Genomic DNA, 20,800 nt, shown 5'->3' on the forward strand with positions numbered 1-20,800 from the left:
ACAGGGCAGACCGGAAGGGGAGCACAAGGGACTCTGTTGTTGCATTCCCAAGGATGTGTTTGTTTGTTTAGTTGTTTTGATTGTTTTGTTTTTTGTCAAGACAGGGTTTCATTATGTAGCTCAGAATAGCCTAGAACTTGATGGGTAGACCAGATTGGCCTCAAACTCACAAAGATCTGCCTGCTTCTGCCTCCCTAGTGCTGGGATTTATCAAAGGCATGTGCCACCACATTCAGTCCCAAGGTATTATTTTTACTTTTTTAAAACTTGAGGTATGGGAGCTGGGGATCAATCTTCTGAACCCACATAAATAGCTGGGCAAGAGGGGTGGCCGCCAGTAACCCCAGCACATGTAAACGCAGGAACTAACTGGAATACACTGGGTAACTAGTCTAGCTGTAAACTCTGAGCTCAATCCGAAGAACCTGTCCCAGTGAATAAAGCAGAGAGTAATGGAGGAAGAACCAGACATGAACTTTGGTCCTCTGCATGTGCATATGCGCCATACACATGTAAATATGCATACACATGCTAAAATTGTCATATAATAAATACAGTGGAAGGCATACATCTAACGTGTAACTTGACGGGTAACTGTCATTTAGATCAAGACTTGCAACACTTCTGGAACCTCAGAAATCTCTTCAGAGTCCCTCCTAATGAGTTCCAACATTTCTTTTTCTTTCACTGGCCTTACTTGCTTTAAAATTGGCTGTGAGTGACACCTGCATTGCTTTCTCCTTTGCAGTTGGCTCCTTCATTCCGCACGATGACATCAATGCTATGCATAGCCACAGGTAGTCTTTTCCATGTCTGAGTAGCATTCCATTGTAGACAATAGGCTATTTTCTCTACTCTGCTGTTCGGGACTATTTCAAAGTAAGACACTGCGAGCATTAGTGCACTTATGTACACCAAAGGCTCTTCTTTTGGCGGACATTAATTAGTCATTCCTGTTGGGTGTATATTCAAGAGTGAAACTGGTATGTTAGGTTGTGGGGTTTCTTTAACTTCTGTATACTGCCAAGCAGTTTCCTAAGAGGTGACAATCCCATTCTCAGTAACAACACAAGGGTGCTAGTTCAAGCAGAAACTGCAAGTTTATCTTTTTAAAGATTATTTTGTATTCATTCTTTGATAATATCTACACCATCTACCCGCTTCCATTACTCTGGACTTCCCCCCAGCATCTCCTCCTCCTCTTCATCATTACACACTGAGTCCAGTTAGTGCTGTATGTATAAGCATGGGCAGCCCCCAAAGAAAAATGACCACCCCCTCAGCGTCCATCAAATGCCAATAACTCCTCAGCTATGGATGGAGCCTCATAAGTTGCTCCTCCACTCATTCTGGAATTACTGACTGGCTTGATTTTTAACTGGGCTGGAGAGATGACTCAGTGGTTCAGATCACTGCCTGCCCTTCCAAAGGTCCTGAGTTTAATTCCCAGCAACCACATGGTGGCTCACAACCATCTGTAATGAGATCTGGTGCCTTCTTGAGGAAGAGACCTGGTCATTCGCCCTCATCAACTTAGACTATGAAATCCAATAAGGACAAGTTAACAGAACTGCCACACACGGGCTGCCCATGCAAGCTTCGGCATTGCCAGGGCATAAATTTCTTTATTTGTTCATTTTGATATTTAGCCAGAGTTTGTGCAAGTCCCCACAGCTGTTGTGCGTTCAAAAGGGCACCACTGAGGCCACTGGGGATTTTTCTCCCCCATAGACCTAGAATATCAAGATTAGTAGCATGGCAGTCAATATGGAAGAGATTTCCAGGTTATCTCCCTCTGTGCTGCAACCAAAGTGCGTCTTGTCTTCTGCAATAGGGTCCTACCGTCAGGATGCAGTGGGAAATCGGGCAGCGACAGCAGCCTGAGCAGGAGTTGCTTTAGAAGTGTTTGTTTTGTGCTGTGTAGACAAGGTCTTTCTATGCCACTCAGACTAGCCTAAAATTTAATATGTATCCTAGGATGGCCTCAAAAATCATAATTCACCTGCCTTGGACGTAAGTGGACATTGGGCATTGCTTTTATTGTCAGGGATAGAATGCTATTTTGAGAAATAAATGTAAGATGAGATGAACTCTTTTCCTAGGCTAACTCCATAGCTACCAGTAAATTTAACAACATAGAGAGCATAGTACCTTTTGTAAAATTCAGTTAGTAGAGGAGTCATGAGTGGTTTGACTTGACAGATCAGAGAACCAGACAAACCTCAACCCTGAACATCACCAGCTGTGTGACCTTCAACAAATAACTAACCCTCCCTGTTCTCCGGTTTCTTTGCACACCTACTGGAATAATAGTACTGTCCCTCATAGGGTTGCCGTAAGGATTAATAAAATGTTATTGCAAAGCAGAATATGGGCTTGAAATGTGGGAATATGGTGACCATTCAGCTAGCTTTGGCAATTAATGACATTATTATTATTTGTACTAATAGTAGGTAAAGATCGCTAGACTATCCAGTCTGAACACTTAGCGAATCACTGAAATTAAAACACGTCTGGCAATCAGTCCCCGCCCTTACCTTCTCCACTTCAACACTGATCAGTTCTTCCCTCGCTTCTGTGACCCCAGCAGTTCTTCTCCCAAGAGGATGGACACTTTGAATGCATTCTAGACTCAATTTGAGGGCCAGTTAAATAGTGTTGCTAAGAGAAAGTGGATCTAGTTTGCCAAAACCAAATTACTCCCTACACAAGGGAGTAAGTGCAAGCCATAAACAGTTGATAAAAATATAAGCATCTCTATTCTCCTTGCTCCATATGAACTAAAGCTTAATTATTAACCTTACATTCACTCGTCCCAACAAAGAACACCCACTAAGCACAGTTTCCAAAGCAGCTCACCTTCAAACCGCTCACTTTCCCAATGGGTGACATAAAGCCTTCCTGAATGACTCAACCCAGTTCAGTCCATTGTTTTCCTATTCAGCATGGGGTATTTGAATGGTTTTTAAAATGTCAAGTCTTCTTAAGAATGCTGGGCATATTTTGAACTACACGTTAATACTGCAGGACATGTCGTAACGCAATCTGTCCTCCAGGCCAGTCATATTAGATCTTTCCATTTCCAGTGTGACACTGCTCCCCGTGGAGCCCTGAGGAAAAATCGCGTCACTAAATGTACAGGTGGAGGTGGGTGTGTTTCAAACACAATCAATTAATTGACGTGTCACAAATGGAATGGCCCTGTCTCCTCTGCTCCCAGTTTTCCAGCGTTGTCTGTCAATATCTTTATGTTGCTGATAGAGAAGAGAAAGGCATCTATTAGATCAAATGTGGCAAAGTCTTGTCTCTTCATGGAGTCTTTGTTATGTCCTGACACCCGGGTATAGCTTTCCCCCAATATGCACTGAGTTTCTGAGACAGAACCTCCCAGTTTCCCCGCTCAGTGCTGATGCTGGTGTGGCATCCCCTGCCCCCGCGACTGCAAGTCATGCCTTCTGCCCTCTTTCTCTGAAGAGAGCCACACCCGAGCTCTCTGGTTAAGAAACCTTGAGTGAGAGCCACAGCAAGTTGCCCCCTCCACACACACTTCACCTACCGAAAAGCATTTCTCCGAGAACTAAAAAGGGAATTTAAATTTCTCATCAGTGTCAGGAAGTAACCACCTCCACACTTTTGGCCTCATCTGTTTGTCAAGACGTGAATTCAGCTCTGGTTGCCGTCGGCTATCACGGGCGGAGGGCTGCACGCCCTGGACACGGATCTGGGCCCTGCCTTCCTTTGTTCCTTCATACTAAAGGTTCACGGAATGGCTTTCATTCTAGCTGATCCCCAGGAAACACTTGTGGGGGCCCTCCTTTCAAATCACCTTCTGCAGACAGATTTCTGATTGAATTCAAGGCCACATCCTGGGCGTCTGGTTTCTATAGCGCAAAGAATTATTGCTCCTGACATGATGTTCTGAGTTCTGAGGCCACTGCTGTCATATTGCATTTTCTGATCATTTTCCAGGGCTCTCCACACAAAACTCCACATGTGTGTGCACACGTACATGCATGCACGCGCACACACACAGCCTTCCAACTCATCAGACTCCATCCTCATGCGATATCCTTATACATTTTATGACCACACACCCTAGGGGAACCAAAGTTAACCCAGCTTCCCAAGCACACAGAGGTGCTCAAAGACAATAAACTGATTGAGGTGCTGTGGCACTCTGGAGTGGGGAACAGAGGTGAGGACTGGATCTCAAAGCCCCCTCCCCGACAAGTCCTCACAGGGGCAAAGTCAGTGGCGAAGTCAAGTTAGATGGGTGGCCGCATAGAGACGCACTTTATAGGCTGCTCAAAAACTGGCTCATGGGTGGCCGTGGTGGCTAAACAGTGAGCGTTGGATAAGGACAGGTGGGTCCACAAATTAAACCTGAAGTGGGTACTGAATTAGAACAGCCTGTGAGAGAGCAAGGGAACGAGGAGAGGCGAACGATAGAAAAAAACTGACATGGAGCTTTAGCGGGAAGGCAGACATGAAGGACTGTTCTATGCACATGCAAACATTTAAACAAAAAACAGAGCTCCTGCGAGGGCCCTGTCTAAGTGCAGAGCCAGCAAAAAGCCCCAGTATCCTGACGCCTGTCCTTGACACTTACTTATTTGGTTCCTGGGGCAGAGCCTGCAGGCCTTCCATCTAGGGAAAACTAAGTCTAGCTGAGTAGTGTCTGTTCATCTGATTGGAAGCTCTGTCCAAACAAAGGATTGAATTCTGAACTCCCTCTGTTCCTTCTCCACCGATCACTCGGGCTTTCTGGAAGTCTTAAGAGAACACCTAATCAATCCATGGGACAGGGAGGAAGAGGAAGTAGATCTTTTCCTACTGCAGACCACATGACCAGAGGACTTGGAGAGACTCAAACATTAAGCACTTGCTGGCCCAACTAGACCTGTATGCAGGTGCAATCCTTTGTGCTGATCATTGAACCAGTCCTGGGATTTAAACCAGTCCTTGTCCTTACCCGGACAAGGAACTAGCCTTTCTAAAAGATGGCAGGCTTGGTAATGAGTGGGCTGCAGGGCAGGGGTACAGTAGGGCATCAGAGTGGAGCCTGGGGCTAGGAGGCAATGCTTGGTGTCTGATCTGGGCCTGTGCAGCATCCTTCACTGGTCCAAGTAGAAGATTGGTACCTAAGGAAGCAAAGAGGTTTAGGAAGGATGGAAGTTTTATCTTCTCCTCGCATGTCATTTTTCTCCTCTTCCACCTTCCTTCCCAACAACATCCTGCCCTTTCCAGGCACAGCTGAACCCGTAGGAAGCCCAAACCCAGCACGGGCTGAGCAGGAGCATGGCACCCAGTCTTGACTGCTCCTTGTCTCCCAGGCTCCATTTATAGAACATTGCAGTCGGTGTGGCTTCAGGCCTGATTCTGTCCCGCACCTCAGCAACCCCTAGCAGCTGCCCAGCACTGGTTGAGCACCCCCACCCACCCCAGAAACACACACACACACACATGCACCCACACTGACTTCAGCTTGTTCAGTGGAATGAGCTTTAGACAGCCTCCCCCTTTTTCTGCAATCATCCACTTGCTCTGAAATGTGTGGTGTGACTTCCCTCTGCAAACCACAGCCGTCCTAGCTCTATGAATTTCTCTTTCCAATCTTTTCCTTGCTCATTCCCCATCTTCCCAGGGAACTCAAAGGCTGGTGCTGAGAAACAGAAAACACGGGGGAGGGGGGAGGGGAGGCCGAGACAGAGAGTTCCCAGTACACTAACAGTCTCATCTCCAAGAGAACAGCGTGCTTACTCCAGCGCAAGTGCGCCTGTGCACACACAGAGATGCCAGCCTCTCACTCCTTGAAAGCCATTCTCTCACAGCTCCCTCCTACCCCATGTGCTTTCACTTTTCCATCCAGAAGTTGGACGCTCCCAGAGCAGGGGCCAGGAGCAAACCCCTGGCAAAATCACTTGGCCATCGGTCAAACACAAAAGGAAACCCAAAGGGCGGCTTCTGTGGCTTCCTTCTTCAATCTCCAGCCGCCTTTCTTTGTCGTCACCTAACTTCCCACCGGACTCCGATCTCCCCCTCCCTCGACACAAAAAAAGTCACCGAATCTTGTTCAAATTGATTACTTTATTGACAGTTTACATACAGAAGTATTTAGAAAAGGACGTGGGCTCCGGAGTCAGCTTCTCCCGGGGCCACCCACGCTTGTGCTGCACTTCGCCCAGAGCCAGAGCGCAGGTCCAGACGCCTGAAACACACCCCTCCCCTTCCGACACCCCTCCCCTTCTGCCCCTTCCCCGCGCGCGACGCTTTCCTAGAACTAAAAACTGATCCCGCCCGAGTCCCCGCGCCACTCCCGCCCTCTCCCTCCCACCTTCCTCGCCCACCTCCCGCCCGCCCTCCCGGCCCCCCTACACTACATCATCACGCTTTACAGGACACCGACTTCTACAGCCCACGCTCGGTGGGGACTACACGCTGGGCAAACTCACTTCTCCTGGGAGGAGGGGACCCAGGGACTCCCTCCTGCACTCCGCACTCGCTGCTGCCCGCGCGCTCTGGCCCCAGTCAGGCAACCTCGGAATTCGTAATATGTTCCCGGGGAGTCACACTTAGCTCCCTCGCTCCCAGCACGTTTCTATAGGGCTCTGGACCCTCTGGAGTTGCAAGAGCCACTGTGCCGCGCCGCTCACCAGCCCCTGGCACCTGCAAGACATTGACAACGAAACTGGCTGGGGACCAAGCCCGCACCCTGCGAGGAAAAGGGGTGCGCGGCCCCGCAGCGCTTGAAATTAGGAGAAAGACAGAAGAAAACGGATTCCGACTCTCACACCTGACACACTCACATCCAGTTTCCCAGACATTGGGAAGGTTGTGTTAGCACCAGACCCATGAATGTCGCTGTCTTTGATAACAACGAAAATAAGAAAATCAGTGCGCTGAGTTGAAAGGCGTCCCAGAACCCCAGCTTGGCTCCAACTGTACAGAAATGGGGCAGGCAGGGGGTAGGGACAGAGGGAGGCAAGGATTTGGATCATTGTAGGGAAGGTACTTTGAGACTAAAAATTAGCCGGCTTCTGGCACATGCAACCTTGAAAAGGCAGAGTGGGGTCAAGGTGAGAGCCACAGCGCTTCACTCTGGGAACGTGTCCTGGGGATCGCGGGCAAAGCCCAGAACCAACCCCATTATTATCAGCAGATGTAGCCAACGACTAGCGCGTTCCCTTTGCCTCCACCCGGGGGGTGAGAGGTGGGTTTCGTTGATCATCGTCGCGGTGGAATGGAAGGCATAGACGGTTTTTCGCTGTCTGTGGGTGGTGTCTGAGAGGAGGTAGGCGCCTGTCTCTGTGCTTTGGGGGAGGGGTGGGGATTCAAACCCGCCAAGAGGATGACGGTGACTAGCGAGAGACCACTGAATTCGGCCCACTCCTGGAAATCCTTAGTAGTGACGCCTACGGAGGGCTAAGGAGGAAGCTTGGGGGTGAGGTGGGGTCCCGTGAGGATGAGAAAGTCCTGCCGTCCCTAGGCTACAAGGTACCCAAGGTAGAGGTGGGCAGGCCAGGCGTGCTGGGGGCTCAGCCTGCAGTCTGCCTGTAGTTGCCGTTTATCTCTTGGGCGATGTTGACGGCCTCTGCTCCCAGGGGCAACCGGTCGCTGTACTCAGAGCCAGCCTCGAACTCTTCTTGGTTGGCCTTAGACTGAGACTCCACCAACGAGCAACCCACCAGGCTTTCTTCTCTCTGCAGGTCCTCACTTGGGTCCCCCTGCTCCACGTCTTCATCAAGGCCCTCCTCCGGGGCCTCCTCCGGCTCCTCACCTCCGGCCTCGCCACGGGCAGGGTAGCTTTTCTCAGACTCAAGGTAGGAGGCACGCGGGTCAAAGTCGGCGGCGATGCGTTTCTCCATAGGGTCAGGGGCCTGAGGTCTTAGTATTAAACGATAGGGTTTGCCCGGGTGTTTGGCCAGTAGATGGCAGCAGGCGGCGCCCAGCAGGGGCACGGTGGCCAACACCAGGAGAAACACGCTCACTGTCACGATAACCAGCAGGGACGGCAGCTCTTTTTTGGTGGAAAACACCACTTGCACGTGGCACGCCTCGCCCGCCAGTGCCAGACACACGGAGTAGTTGGTGCCAGGTCGCAGGCCGCGAAACCAGTAGGCATTGACCCCTTCCTCAACGCGTGACCACTGAACTGCCGCGCCACCACCCGCAGGGCACAGATAGAGTAGGCGCAGGGGCCGCCTTCCAGGCCGCCGTGCTCCGGTAGCACCATCTGGTCCAGGGCTCCAGCGCGCAGCAAGAGGCGTCAGCTGCACTCGAGCTTCACGCTCGGCTACATCCAACGCGATGACACCCAGCTCAAAAACGTGCGACTTTAGCTCTGAGCTCTGATTGAATGCATGGTTAGACACATACCGAGAGGGGTCCCCATGGCCACAGTGCTTCTCCCCCTCCGAATCTGTAGGGATCTGACCTCCCACCTGCTCTCTTTCATCTGTCTCCTCCAGCTCCGCCTCGATTTCCCCGAGGATGCTGACCCGGGCCAGACCTTGGCCTTTGGTTTTGCCCTCAGGCTTGTAGGGCAGAACACTGTTGCTACGGCCCTTAACAGGGGTCTTGCGCTCCGAGGTCGGGGCCTGCGCTTCAGGTTCTCCCCCTGTTCCAGGAGCGTGTTTTGGCGGCCCCGCTGCAGCCACGCTCACCCGTATTGACGTTGAGTTGGTACCCAGCTCATTGTGTGCACGACATGTGTAGACGCCTGCCTCCTTGGCACTCAGGATGGGCACCAACAAAGAGCCATTTGCGAGGGCCAAGAAGCGCGGGGTGGCTGGAGGCGCTGGCCAAGCAGGTGCTGGAGTCGGGGTCGGTGCCTCAGTCTGTGTAGGCAGGTCCTCATCTCCATCACCCTCCCCATCCTCTGCCTTATGGCCTCCATCTTCTTCCTTGCTGAGAACCGGTGACTTTAAGACTACAGTGCCACCCGGGATCTGAAGTTGCCATTGCAGGCGGGGTGTGGGGTGGCCTTCCGCGACGCAGTGTAACATGAAAGCCAAGCCTGCGCGCAGAGGGGTTCCAGGCGCCTCAGGCGGCGGCTCCGCACTCAGACGCACGCTGGGAGGTGCGCAGGGCAGGGCAGGCAGGCGGTGCACCGGCACGCCCTGCAGCTCAGGAGGTGAGGCGCACGCGATAGAATCAGGCTCGGGTAAGGAGACTCGGGTGCTCGCCGCCCACGCCTGCAGCCACAGGAGACCACAGCTGCAGTGGAAGGGGTTGTGATAGAGTTGCAGGTGAGACAGCGCGTTCAGTGCGTCGAACGTGCCAGGCTCCAGAGTACGCAACCGGTTGTTGTTGATGCGCAGAGAGCGCAGGTCGGGCAGCGAGCCGAGTGCATCCCGGGGCAGCGATCCCAGGCGGTTGTGGTTCATTTTCAGCAACTGCAGCGCGCTCAAGTTACGAAGGTCGCTCCAAGGGAAGTTGGATATGAGGTTGTGGCTTAGGTCGAGGTTCTTGAGCTGACTCAGCACCGCCAAGGCCCCTGACTCTACAGTGCGCACCTCACTGTGAGCCAGCCACAGCGAAGTGACCTGCGTGACGTTGACGAAGGCCCCCCGCCTTAGCACCGTAATCTTGTTGGCAGACAGACTAAGCGTGGTCACGTTGGCTGGCAGTCCTTCCGGGACCTCGCGCAGCTCCTTGTAGGCACAGTCTGCAAATTGGTGGGCGTACTTGTCTATACAGGCGCAAGGCTCAGGACAGGCTCTGGCCACTCCTAGCAAAGCCCAGGCCAAACACAGGGCTCCGAAGGGATCCATCAGGACCTCTGCAAAAGTCAAGGTGAAGAGGGGTCATTTACACCACAGCTTTCTGTTCTCCCCTAGCAAACTCAATCTTCTAAACCTGTGTAGGCTCCAGAAAGCTTAGGAAAGAATGGGGCTCGGTAAAAAGCCTACAGTTTTAATAAACGCGTGCTTTCAGGACCCTGTTTTGCTTCTCCAGAGGGCATGGAGCATGCTTCCCTTACCCCATCTGTTCCCTCAGCTGGAGCTGTCCCCTCCAAAGTGTCCAATGCCTGTGGTCTGCAGTGAACCCCACACTAAGCCTTCTTTCTGCAGCTTCATTAAACCCGGTGAAATGGATGGAGGTGCAGAAAGATTTTCGTTCCCGACTGGCTGTCTTCTCTGGAATCCTTTGTCCCGTGCACAGCACTCGCACGCACTTCCTCACAGGCAGTGACAGTGAGAACAGAAGCTTAGGCATCTCCTTGCAGCCGCCAACTGGGCCAGGGACTCTCTCCACAATGAATTACATAGACACAAAACATAGGCACCCAGACATCTACACCATACACCCTGGAGACCTCATTGTTCCTCAGTTCAGTGCGGCTTTGCCACAGCGTTCTCCACCACGAAGCAACGCGCTTTTCTGTTCACAGTGAGAACTGACAGATACAAGGACACAAGTCCTCACGTGACCCAGCCCCCACACAGGGACATTGGTGCAGCCCTGCCTTCCTCTGAGACCAAACCCGGAGCAGATGAGCAAAATGGAGAACTTGTGGAGTGTGGGGTGGGTTCTGGGGTAGCCTCCACCCACTTAAGCCTCCTAGATTCCCTGCCCCGGGCTGCAGCTCCCCTCAAGGGAGAGCCACAACTGCTTAACTATTCTTCCATCTAGGAAATAAATCCTCCCCCATGACTAGACAGAGTATGTTGTGGGGACAGTCACTAAAGATTCCTCTTTGTATTCCACAGAGCTCAGGTAGACCCCCCCCCCCACCACCACCACATGTCTTTAAGGGGACAACCCTCTAGCAAATAAATTTGGAGAAAGCTCAAGGTTCTCTACATTTCTCCACAGACTCAAGATACCCGAGTTCACCTTCTATCTCTAGCCACACAAATTCTCTAACACAGACTCCTGGCCCAACTTGAGACCACTGTCAGTCTTGGCGGAACCCCTCCAATATCCTGCCTTTGAGAATAGCAGGTCCCCTTGTCTCTTTTGCTCCTAAGGGAGGCACCTCCCTTCCCTGTTCCTTCCAGACGGTCATCCACGCTGGCAGGAGCTTTAGGCTGGACCTACCCTGTGGGCTGAGATTGTGGAGTCGCTCCACCGCTTACCTGCTGCTCTCAGACTTGCACTGTGCTTCCTTCGGGTTGCAAGCCACTCTCCAGACTCAGGTGACAGTCCAAGCGAGCTTCTGGCATCTGTTGCTGTGGCAGTGGGGAAAAACGGGCAGGTCCGTGTAAGAACTCCCCCTCTCCCTGAAGTCCTACTTCATTTTTTTTTTCTTCCTTATCTGTTCGCCCCACTTCTTACTGCCTGAAGGTTGGAGAGTCGTTGCGCGTCCCGGACTCAGCGGGAACGCGCCCAGTCTCCTACCTCGTGCAGCTTGCGGGGGCGTTCACGTTTGTTAAAGCCATAAAGATCCTCTCACACCCCAAACTGAGTACCGTCGATATCAAGGGGCCCCATAAGCACACAACCCTGGGCTCAGCCCTTCCCAGCCCACCGCAGCCCTATAACCTATTTCCCCCAACATTTACACACTCAACGACATTGTCACTATTTCTGGCCATGCCTCTAAATCTCTCGCCAACACACACACACACACACACACACACACACACACACGCCTATACACACGCCCCATCAACATGTAATAGTCACGTCAACGCGCCAAGTTCTAGCTACCTTCACACACATTTTCACAAGCACACCTTCACTCGAACACTCACCGTTCTCTTCTGCGCGCGCACACAAATATCCGCGCTCACTCACCCTCACGCGCCCGTCCCTCCAGCGCCCGCGAGCTTCGCTGCTAATTGAATGCGAGCCTTCTACGCCCCGCAACACGTGAGACAAACCATCTTTGAGGAATTTGGGAGAAAGAAAGGCATAGGACTAGAGGGCGTGTCTTTGCCTTTAAACACTTTTTTTTTCCTCCCAAAAGCAAGCAGTGGCGCAAAAAGACCTCCAGCGGGACCAGCTGAACTGCGCTGCCTGGCTTGCTCGGACCCTTTCCCTCCTGCCGGCTGCTAGCCTCCCCCTCCCTGAAGCCACATTCAACACGATGCATAATTGATAGTGTTAGCAGAGTGCCTCACCCTCCCTGTCGTTTTTGCCTGGATCTGGGCAGAAACAAACCCTGGTTTCTCCTCCACCCCCAATCCCCGCCAGACTAACAGGCTAGCTGAGAAGGCGCAACCCTGCCGGGCGCGCGCAGGGAAGAAACTCCCACCTCCCAAACCCATCGCAGACCTTGCCCAGCCTCTTTAGCTGTAACTCCACCGCCAGGTCTTTTGTGGCAAAACCAGTGCGTGCACTCCACTGCCGGTGTGCTAGCGAGTGCTCACCGTGTTGTAGGTGTTGTCCGACCTCCTAGAACACTAGATTAAACTCACTGGGGTGTCTCACTCAGCCCTTGCTTGCCGCAGGCTAGTGGGGCACTGAGGTTGCCACTGACAGTGGCGACGGGGTCAGGGATGGTTACTAAAGCGTCTGCTCCTCTTGAGTACTGTGGACTAGGGACTTAAGACGGGGAGCATTTCCTGCACCCCACTACCCAGTACCGTTAAAGCATCTCCAGCAAGCATACCATCAACCCTTGCATGCTCATACACCACACACACACACACACACACACACACACACACACACACACACACCACTTCTATTAAAGCCTAGGCAGCAACCACCGCCCTGCCATCTCACACTCCCATGTAACAGCTGGCCTCAGCAGACTCTCGGACTCTCTGTTCTCTTTGGCAAATCAGGGGCATTTGATTTAGCCCCAAGCAGGAGGATTTGAAGGGTGTCTAGGCATTTAGTTAAAACTCACCATCTTACTCCCCTGCCTATGGCATCCCAGGAAACAGAGCTGCCAGCCAGAACTGGTAAGGGGGCATAGGTTTATGAGAGATGTGTAGACTCCCCACCTCCTGCTATTCCTGTAAACACTGTAATCCTGGGGTCCCCCAGTCCTCACAGAGTCATCCTTCTGTCTTGGGTCGATGGCAGTGTGTTTGGGGCCTCTGCGGAGATCAATACCCCGATTTGAGTGTTAAGCATTTTAATGAGCTGAGGAGGGATGGTGGTGGGAGGTACAGAAAAAATATGGCATCTATAGGGACCACCCGGCTGGGCTTCTGAGGTTCCTTTGTGAATTAAATAGGAACATACTGGTGTTGGGCACACTTTGGTCCCTCCCTCTTTTCTACTCCCGGCTACCGACTGCTAGGACCAGCACAATCCCACCCAAGTTCGGAATCTAGAACTTCATCGCACCTGCTCAGATCTGGAAACCACACAGATGGTCCCGGAAGAGAGTGATTAGGCAGTTCAGGGAAGATGTCTTTGAGTGGGCAGAGAGATGAGACTCCTCCCTGCCCGGGACTCAGCATGTGAGTCCATGATTAAGGCTCGAACCTGAGCCAAGGCCCCAGAGGTTTGGAACAGTTGGCCTGGCAGCGACTTCTTTGTCTGCAAAAGCAAGGGGGATGTCCTGTTGTATCGTTCATGTTCTAGCAACCTTGAGGGGAGTGCCTTGCACCTCGCACCGCTGTGTGGCAACAGAGCGACTAAGACTCTGCTCTGGAACGGCGAGTCTTGGGGACTTTCCTGGTCTGGGGAGAGGAAGATGCAAAGTGTGGACGCTCCTCGGATCCACTCATCCAATTTCACTTCTATTCAGCTCTTTTTGAGTTTGGAGGGGAAGCAAGGTGGCCGAGGGATAACTTGGAAGGAGCAAAAGGACCAAGAGCTGGAAGAGAATGGGTTCATGAGCTCTCCCTCAAGACTTCCTTGGACTGCAAGGACGTGCCCAGTCAAAGTCCTCGTAAGCTCTGGGAACTCTGGCTTTCTTTCCCAAAGAGGCTCGGAAGCCAAGGATCTTGCTGTGGAGAGGGCGGTTCCAGCACCCTCAAGACAGCTTAAGGGCGTGGCATCCACGCTGCCTCGGATGCTGTTCCGGCGGACCTCGGCTTCCCACCCACTCTCTGGCAAAGATGTTTCTATTGCCCGATTTTGTACCGGGGAGAAGACGACGCTTACCCCGTCTTCAACCCTGAAGAACCTAGTGCTGGTCCCGACAAGGCTGGAGCCGGAGTCGCCTCTATCAGCATCGGCGGAGTCTGGGGCGGCAGCTGCAATTCCTGGTTCAACCACTGAGCTCGGCTAGAAGACAGCGTGCAGAGCCTTGGCACCGCCCAGAAATACCGTCCTTGCTTTTAACGTTAACAACGATACAGTGACCTAGAGAGGGAGAGCCCGTGCCTAGAAGCAGCTCCCACCTCCAACTCCTGCCTACGCCTTTGATCTTTAAAGGATCAGGTATTTAATCAGGTGAGTGCGGTAGGAGTGAAAGGAAAGGGCCGACACAAAGTTGCCGAACAGAGGGTTCCTGCTGCCCAGTTCAGGCACAAGTTTTTTACCAAGCTGCAGTCCTGACCCTAGATAGACGCAGAGGCCGAGAGCTGAAGACCCTAGACTGCTTTGCGGATTGACCTTTAACTTCAACCTTGAGTGCCCAGATGGTCCAGATAGTGGGAGCCCTGAAAACGAAGGCTCCACGGACTCGCTCCCAGCGCTAGGTCCGCAATGATCTAGGGTCCAATCCTGGTCCCTGCGCGCCCCCTGCTGGATACTGCCTGCAGGAAGCAGAGGAAGGGCAGTGGCCTTGGAAGGTGTGGGCCTGGGCACCAAAGAGAGCTCTGCCTGGGGCTTTCAGTGCTGGTGCGGTTGGGCAAAGCTGTAGAGGGGTGCACTTAATCAAATTCTAAAGTTTTCTCTCAGTGCCCCCAGCCTGCGCCTCATGGAAACACAATCGGGCCTTCTTATTTTAGCACCGATTTGGCCAGTTCGTGGCCCAGTGGATTCCCAGTGCCCAGAATCCAACCTTGCATCATTTCTCCTTGCACAAGTGTTGTTACATCGGGAAGAAAGCTTCCAGCATACCTCTCTTGCAGTCCTGTCCCTGCCTCTCAGTTCTTTGCCAGAGGCTTCTAAAATGTCTCTGAGCTGGCAAAATAAACTTGTTGGCCTTAAGTGAGGCGGGGATGGGGGAAAGGTGAAGTAATAGATGTTTGATTAAACGCACCCTTGTGTTTTAATGTGGCTCGTGGGTGATTTAATGGACTGGCCAAGGTGTGTGGGAAGAATTTCCAAGAACAAGAAAGTCAGGACATCAAATATTCAGACATCCCCGGCACACCAGCCTGCTCCAGAGACCTTCCTCACAGCCTCCTCCAGGCAGAAGCTCTGGAACTCACTGCCTCGTACTGTACAGTGCCTGCAAGCTGACAAGTTCACACACACGCACACATGCACGCACACGCTCACTCACACAGACAGACAGACAGACAGACAGACAAGACAGAGATTCCAGCAAGCATTTCTTCTTTTCTTTCTTAATTTCTATCAGGTTTAGGCCCTGTTTCTATACCACCCCCTCTTTTCCCAGCACCAGGTGCCATCACCCAGCAGCTATGGGATCCTGGCTTTACCTCTCTGTCTCTAAGAAACAAAGGACAGACAGGGGCTGGAGAGGTGGCTTAGTGGCTAAGTGCACTAGCTGCTCTTGCAGAGGGTCAGGGTTGAACTCCCAGCACCCACATGACAGCTCACAACTTTCTGTAACTCTAGTTTCAGGGGGTTCAACACTCTTCCCGGCCTCCCCAGGACCAGACACAGATGTGGTGGACAGGCTTAGATGCAGGCACTCCCTCTTAGTCATAAAATAAGAATAAATAAACCTCTATCAAGAGCACAGACGAGAGAGCAGGTTTCCCTGTGAGGATTAAACGAGCCAAGACACAGCGGAGTCCTCCATCTTTGGCACTTTGTGCTCGGTGGAGCAGATATTGTTTTCTCACCAACAGCTGAATAGAATCAGTCACTATTGTTGTCCTAAAGACTTGGGCCTACGATGAACACACTGCTACATGCACTCTCGACGCTTATGTCTTGCCTATCCCGCAGGGAGAAGAGCTTGGCTCTGTCCCTGGCCATCTTTCTTTACCACCTGTCCCCTCTGTGAGAGTCAGAGTTGCCCGTTATTATTTGTGCAGGTTTTTGGGTTCACATCCCTAGCAGATTGTGATGCATGTGGCTGTCTCCAGTGTGCCTGCCTGGGAAGAGAGACTTGCTACTACAGAATCAGCAGAAGGTTTCTTAATTAAAATCACATTCTCTTTAAGTATTTATTGAGCTCCGGGACTTTAATTATTTTCTAGAGGAAAACAAAAGAGAGCCCACATTTGTGTATGAGAAGACTGTTGATTTCTGAGGAAAATGGCAACCTGTGGCAGGTCGCTGGAGGCAATGGGGATGGATTTCTGGAGTGATTCAAATAAAGCCTGACATTATTAACAAACCCAGACCCAGCCCACGACCTTCCTCCCAGTGCTTTCATTAAATTAGTTCCACATGCTGGCACGACCATTCATTGCCATAAAAATTAATGATGGTTTTTCTGGAAGTGGCTCATGTAATTTGTCTGGGTGTGCATTTGTACTGCTGATTCTGGGGCCTGCTTCCTGGGAGAGGCAGCACTCGCGAGCCATGCAAGGTGTGGTGTGTTTAGCTGCCCCATTTCACCAATGCAGCGCTGGCTCCCCCAGGAGACATCAGCCTCCCCATGGCAGGACTCAGTGTGATCGAGAGTATGGAAAGGAAGGATGGGTGATGGAGGAGGATGGTTCAGCAGTGAAAGTTGTTTGCCACTGAGTGAGATGGTCTGAGCCTCAGGACCCACATGACGGAAGGACAGAATGTATTCCTGTAAGTTGTCTCCTTACTTCCGCATGCGCCACTGTGGTTAGTGTGTGCGCACACATACACACAAATAAAATTTTTAAAAATTAAAGAATCTAAGGCCTGGAGAGATGTCTCCGAGGTTAAGAACAGGAGCTAAGTTCAATTCCCAGTATCCACATTGGACAGCTGACAGCCACCTGTAACTCCAGCTCCAGGGAGATCTGATGCCTTTGGCCTCTTCAGGGGTATGAAGACTCATGTGCACAACTCCACACACAAATACACATGTACACACGTAATTAAGATAAATCTTAAAAAGTGGCGGGATGATGCTGGGGGGAGAGGTTTTGTGCAGGATCTGTTTGCCAATGGCAAAAGTCACCTCAAAGGGTAGAGATCAGTAACTGTCATCTTCTAAAGCAGGAAGCAAAGCTGGCCTCAAAGCTGGTTGGTTGGCTCCGTGCCTCTGCCACACCAGTAGTTCCCAACCCTGAAGCCTTTTCTCTTCCGTTGTTCTTATTAGGATAACTGGCTGTGCTCACTGACGTTGTTAGCTGATTCCAACAGGAACACAACAATATGCTTACCACTAACAGACTTGCGCTCAGCGTTGCAAGCTGTAGGTTGTGACCTCCTGTGGGGGTCACATAGCTGCACATGTGAGCGGCGAAAACTTCGGCAACAGTCAAAGACTTCTGAACGTGCAGCGATCAAGATGACTTCAAAATAAACCTCTCCTGGATGAAGTTTCTAGTGGTGCTTGCCCATGTGGTAGCTTGCAGCTCCACTGAAGGCTTGGTTCTTTTTTTTTAATTTTTTAATGATTTATTTAACTTTATTTTATGTGGATTGGTGTGAAGGTGTCAGATCTTGTGGAACTGCATTTTCAGACAGTTGTGAGCTGCCTTGTGGGTGCTGGAAATTGAACCGGGGTCCTCTGGAAGAGCAGTCAGTGCTCTTAACCGCTGAGCCATATCTCCAGCCCCCTGAAGGCTTGGTTCTAAACAGGGACACTTTGCTCTGTGCAAGCTGTCCTGACACGCAACATGAGCAAAAGCCACCAGAAACACCTTGGCTCACCTTGAGGACTGTTGTGATGTTACGAACTGCAGGATTTTTACTCTTTGTACAAAGTTTTCTGCTCTTTTAGAAACATAATGCTTTAATCATGGAAGAAAAAGGCAATATTTTTCTATAGTCACTTCTCAGTGTATAGGTATCAAATTAGTGTATCTTTGAATTGTATTAGATTAGAATATTTGATTTCTAAGATTGCTGCTTGAATTCCTAACTTGAGTTACATTAAAAAAATGTTATATGAATTTTGGCTTGGGATTAAGATAGCGCTTTTAACAATTAGGAAAATTGGCCTCGAATAGATTTCTTTCATTAGCATTGTGCCAATCAACTCTGAAAAACACTGAAGATACTCTGTTATCTGTGGTGTCAAATATTTGGCCAAGATTTAACTTTTTATGTAAAAATAAGCAAGCAATCTATTTACCTATCTACCTATCTACCTACCTACCTATTCATCTATCTATCTATCTATCTATCTATCTATCTATCTAAGAATTGTTTTAAGATACATTTCTTTTTGGTTTGCTATCAGAATGATTTGTACATCTATCATACATACTTGAAGACACATACAATTTTGAGGGGTGAAAAGGGGCCATAAGTAGAAAGTTTCAGAAGCCCTAGGCTAGTGGATAGAGGACTGGTTTTCTATCCCAAAGTCATATCTTTCTTTGGGATCTTATTGACACACAGTAGTTTAGGATGTCCCATCTCTAAAACAATCTCTGGCCAAGGAGATGGAATGATTGGCTTAGGGTAATCTAGTCTTGAGTCAATAGCAAGTTTCCCCACAAGCAGGATGTCCTTTCATTAGAAGAGCTGGAGTTTGTGAATTCAGAGTAACCTAAGATTATGGCAGAATGAATTGCAGTGACTGACAACAGCTATACTGAGCGAGAATCCCTATTTATGTGGAGATTAGGTTGGTCTGTCCAGGATCTGTGACCAGCAGTAGGGCTCAGGTAGAGGTCCTGATGAGGACCAGGGCAGTGTGTGTAACCAGGTTTGGGGAACTCTCTTGACTGGGCATACAGATAAGAAGATTCTCTGCTTTCACAGAATTCCTGAAAGGATGGGAGTCTGTTCTTGGAAATGCCTGTGCTGGGATCCAAAGCTATTTTGGTAGCAGCAGACGTTGTATATTTATGAGCAGGATATGTTTATGAGCTCAAAGATGTTCCTACATGACTTTACATCCTGAGTTTGTCACCCGTCCATGGCAGAAAGAAAGAGGCATTGTACCATCGGGTGACAAACAGGAGTCACAAGAAGAACCTGGAGGAAGTAGAAAATTGTGAAGCTATCACTGGATTTGCAACCCAGAGCTTTCTGCTACTAGCCCATTCTTTCATTTGTTTGACTGGTTTTGGTTTTTGTTTGAGAAGGTTTCATGCAGTTCAGGCTAGCTGTGGTGGCTTAAATGAGATGTCCCCCCATGTCTCAGCCATTTGATTACTTGTTACACTGTTGGTGGCTATTTGGGGGAGAATCAGGAGGTGTGGCCTTACTGGAAGAAGTGTGTCACCAGGATCTGCGCTTGGAGGTTTTAAAAGAAACCATTTCCAATGTTTTCTCTGTTCCTGCTTCAGTTCAAGATGTGAGCTCTCGGCTTCTGTTTCTTTCTCTGCTGCCTCTGGTCTGCCACCGTGGATCCTGTCAGAATAAACCTTGAATAAACTCTACCAGAACCTGACCAACAAAATTCCTGTTCCCCCCAAGGCTTGTTGAAATGCCCCACCCCTTGGCTGAAAATCCAGCCATTTCCCCTCGTTGCCACGGCCTAACTCAGTCACTCACAATCAGCCGCATTGATGGCCAGGGCAAGGCAGTTTCTAGAGATAAATCGACCTTGTCTCTTGATGTTATTCAGAAATCTAACAAGGAGAATGCAGGAAGTAGAGACTGCAGACTTACAGACTCCAGACTCCGCACATGGCTCCCTGTCACCAAACCTCCTCTATAAACTCCAAGTGTCCCCTTTACAGGCAACTGTTCTCCCAGAGGAGAGTGCCTGCCCTTTACTGTTTGAAAGAAATTTTCCTCTATGAAGCCAGACCCAGTGTCTCTTCCTGCTGTCTCGGAAATCTAATACAAGCCGCTTTGGAACCTAAGGATGGTTTGTGGCTTTGGTTATAGAGTTTTATCACAGATAGAAAAGTTCCTGAGACTCTGGTCTCAGATTTTATATGAAGTTAAGAATGACCCTGGATTTTTGATCCTCCCCCCATTGCCTCTTGGAGGGTCGGGGTTGAGTTTATTTAGGCAGGTGCTGGGGATCACACTTGGAACTTTGTGCCTGCTAGGCGAACGCTCTACTAACTGAGCTATATCCCCAATTCCTGGTCTTTTTTCTTGTTAGGAGTGATAGAGAGCCTCGATTGTAAAAATAGGATTCTTATGAAGTCACAGCAGGTTCTGCTTAAAACTGCTATCAGTGGGCCCCAGCAAGACTGTCTCTCTTTTCTGAGGTAGCCTATCTATGTCCCACAATAGCCTGTCTCATCTCGATGGAGCGGACAATAGCAGGAGGGAGAAACAACGCTTGCATGGCCCCAGCAGCTGCATTTAACTTCCTGTCACCCAGTCTTCTTATATAAACTCCAAGTGTCCCCTCCCCTCTCGCAGGTACCTCTTTCCCACCGAGTGCCTGCCCTTCACTGTTTCGAAATAAAGTTTCTTCTGCTGAGGCCCTACTGGTCTCTTTTCTGCCTTCTGTCTCTTTATGTTACCTCAGAAATCTAACAAGGAGAATGGATTAGATACACCCAAGATCCTCCAAGGGCCACCGTTACCAAGATCTGGTTCTGGGGGTGCTGCAGCGTTAGGAGCAGCTGGTTTTCAGGCTGAGTTGAACTGCCTAGTGGTAGGCTGTCTTTGGAAGGAGGTTGTCCCTAGCAAGTCCAGAATTCCTAATCCCTCCTCTTGTGTCCTTGGTGGCAGCAGCATTTCCCTTGTTTCCTCTCTGCAGCCGGCTGTTATCTCTCGGGGTCATCTGAACACTTGG

The 20,800-nt window shown here is 50.5% G+C and overlaps 1 protein-coding gene across 5 annotated transcripts; it reads right to left on the reverse strand.

Moving 5' to 3' along the window:
- Positions 1–6,365: 6,365 nt before the first annotated feature.
- Positions 6,366–14,128, reverse strand: Islr2 (immunoglobulin superfamily containing leucine rich repeat 2). 5 transcript variants are annotated; one of them, XM_087905277.1, is made up of 3 exons: positions 14,014–14,128; positions 11,082–11,174; positions 6,366–9,781 (listed from the first exon to the last, which is right to left on the reverse strand). In XM_087905277.1, the coding sequence occupies exon 3, from the start codon at positions 9,771–9,773 to the stop codon at positions 7,536–7,538; it is 2,238 nt and encodes a 745-aa protein (XP_087761403.1). In that variant the 5' UTR covers positions 9,774–9,781; positions 11,082–11,174; positions 14,014–14,128; the 3' UTR covers positions 6,366–7,535. The 5 variants fall into 5 exon arrangements, with proteins under 5 accessions (XP_087761403.1, XP_087761404.1, XP_087761401.1 ...); XM_087905278.1 differs by lacking the exon at positions 14,014–14,128 and adding an exon at positions 13,249–13,388; XM_087905275.1 differs by lacking the exon at positions 14,014–14,128 and adding an exon at positions 11,743–11,985.
- Between the last annotated feature and the right edge of the window lie 6,672 nt (positions 14,129–20,800).

The sequence above is a fragment of the Myodes glareolus genome, chromosome 4 (assembly GCF_982192425.1).
Source record: "Myodes glareolus chromosome 4, mMyoGla1.1, whole genome shotgun sequence".
Taxonomy (NCBI): Eukaryota; Metazoa; Chordata; class Mammalia; order Rodentia; family Cricetidae; genus Myodes; species Myodes glareolus.

Bases quoted from the DNA above. Each gene is read 5' to 3' on its own strand.
- Islr2 (XM_087905277.1), bottom strand. From the start codon at position 9,773: ATGGATCCCTTCGGAGCCCTGTGTTTGGCCTGGGCTTTGCTAGGAGTG.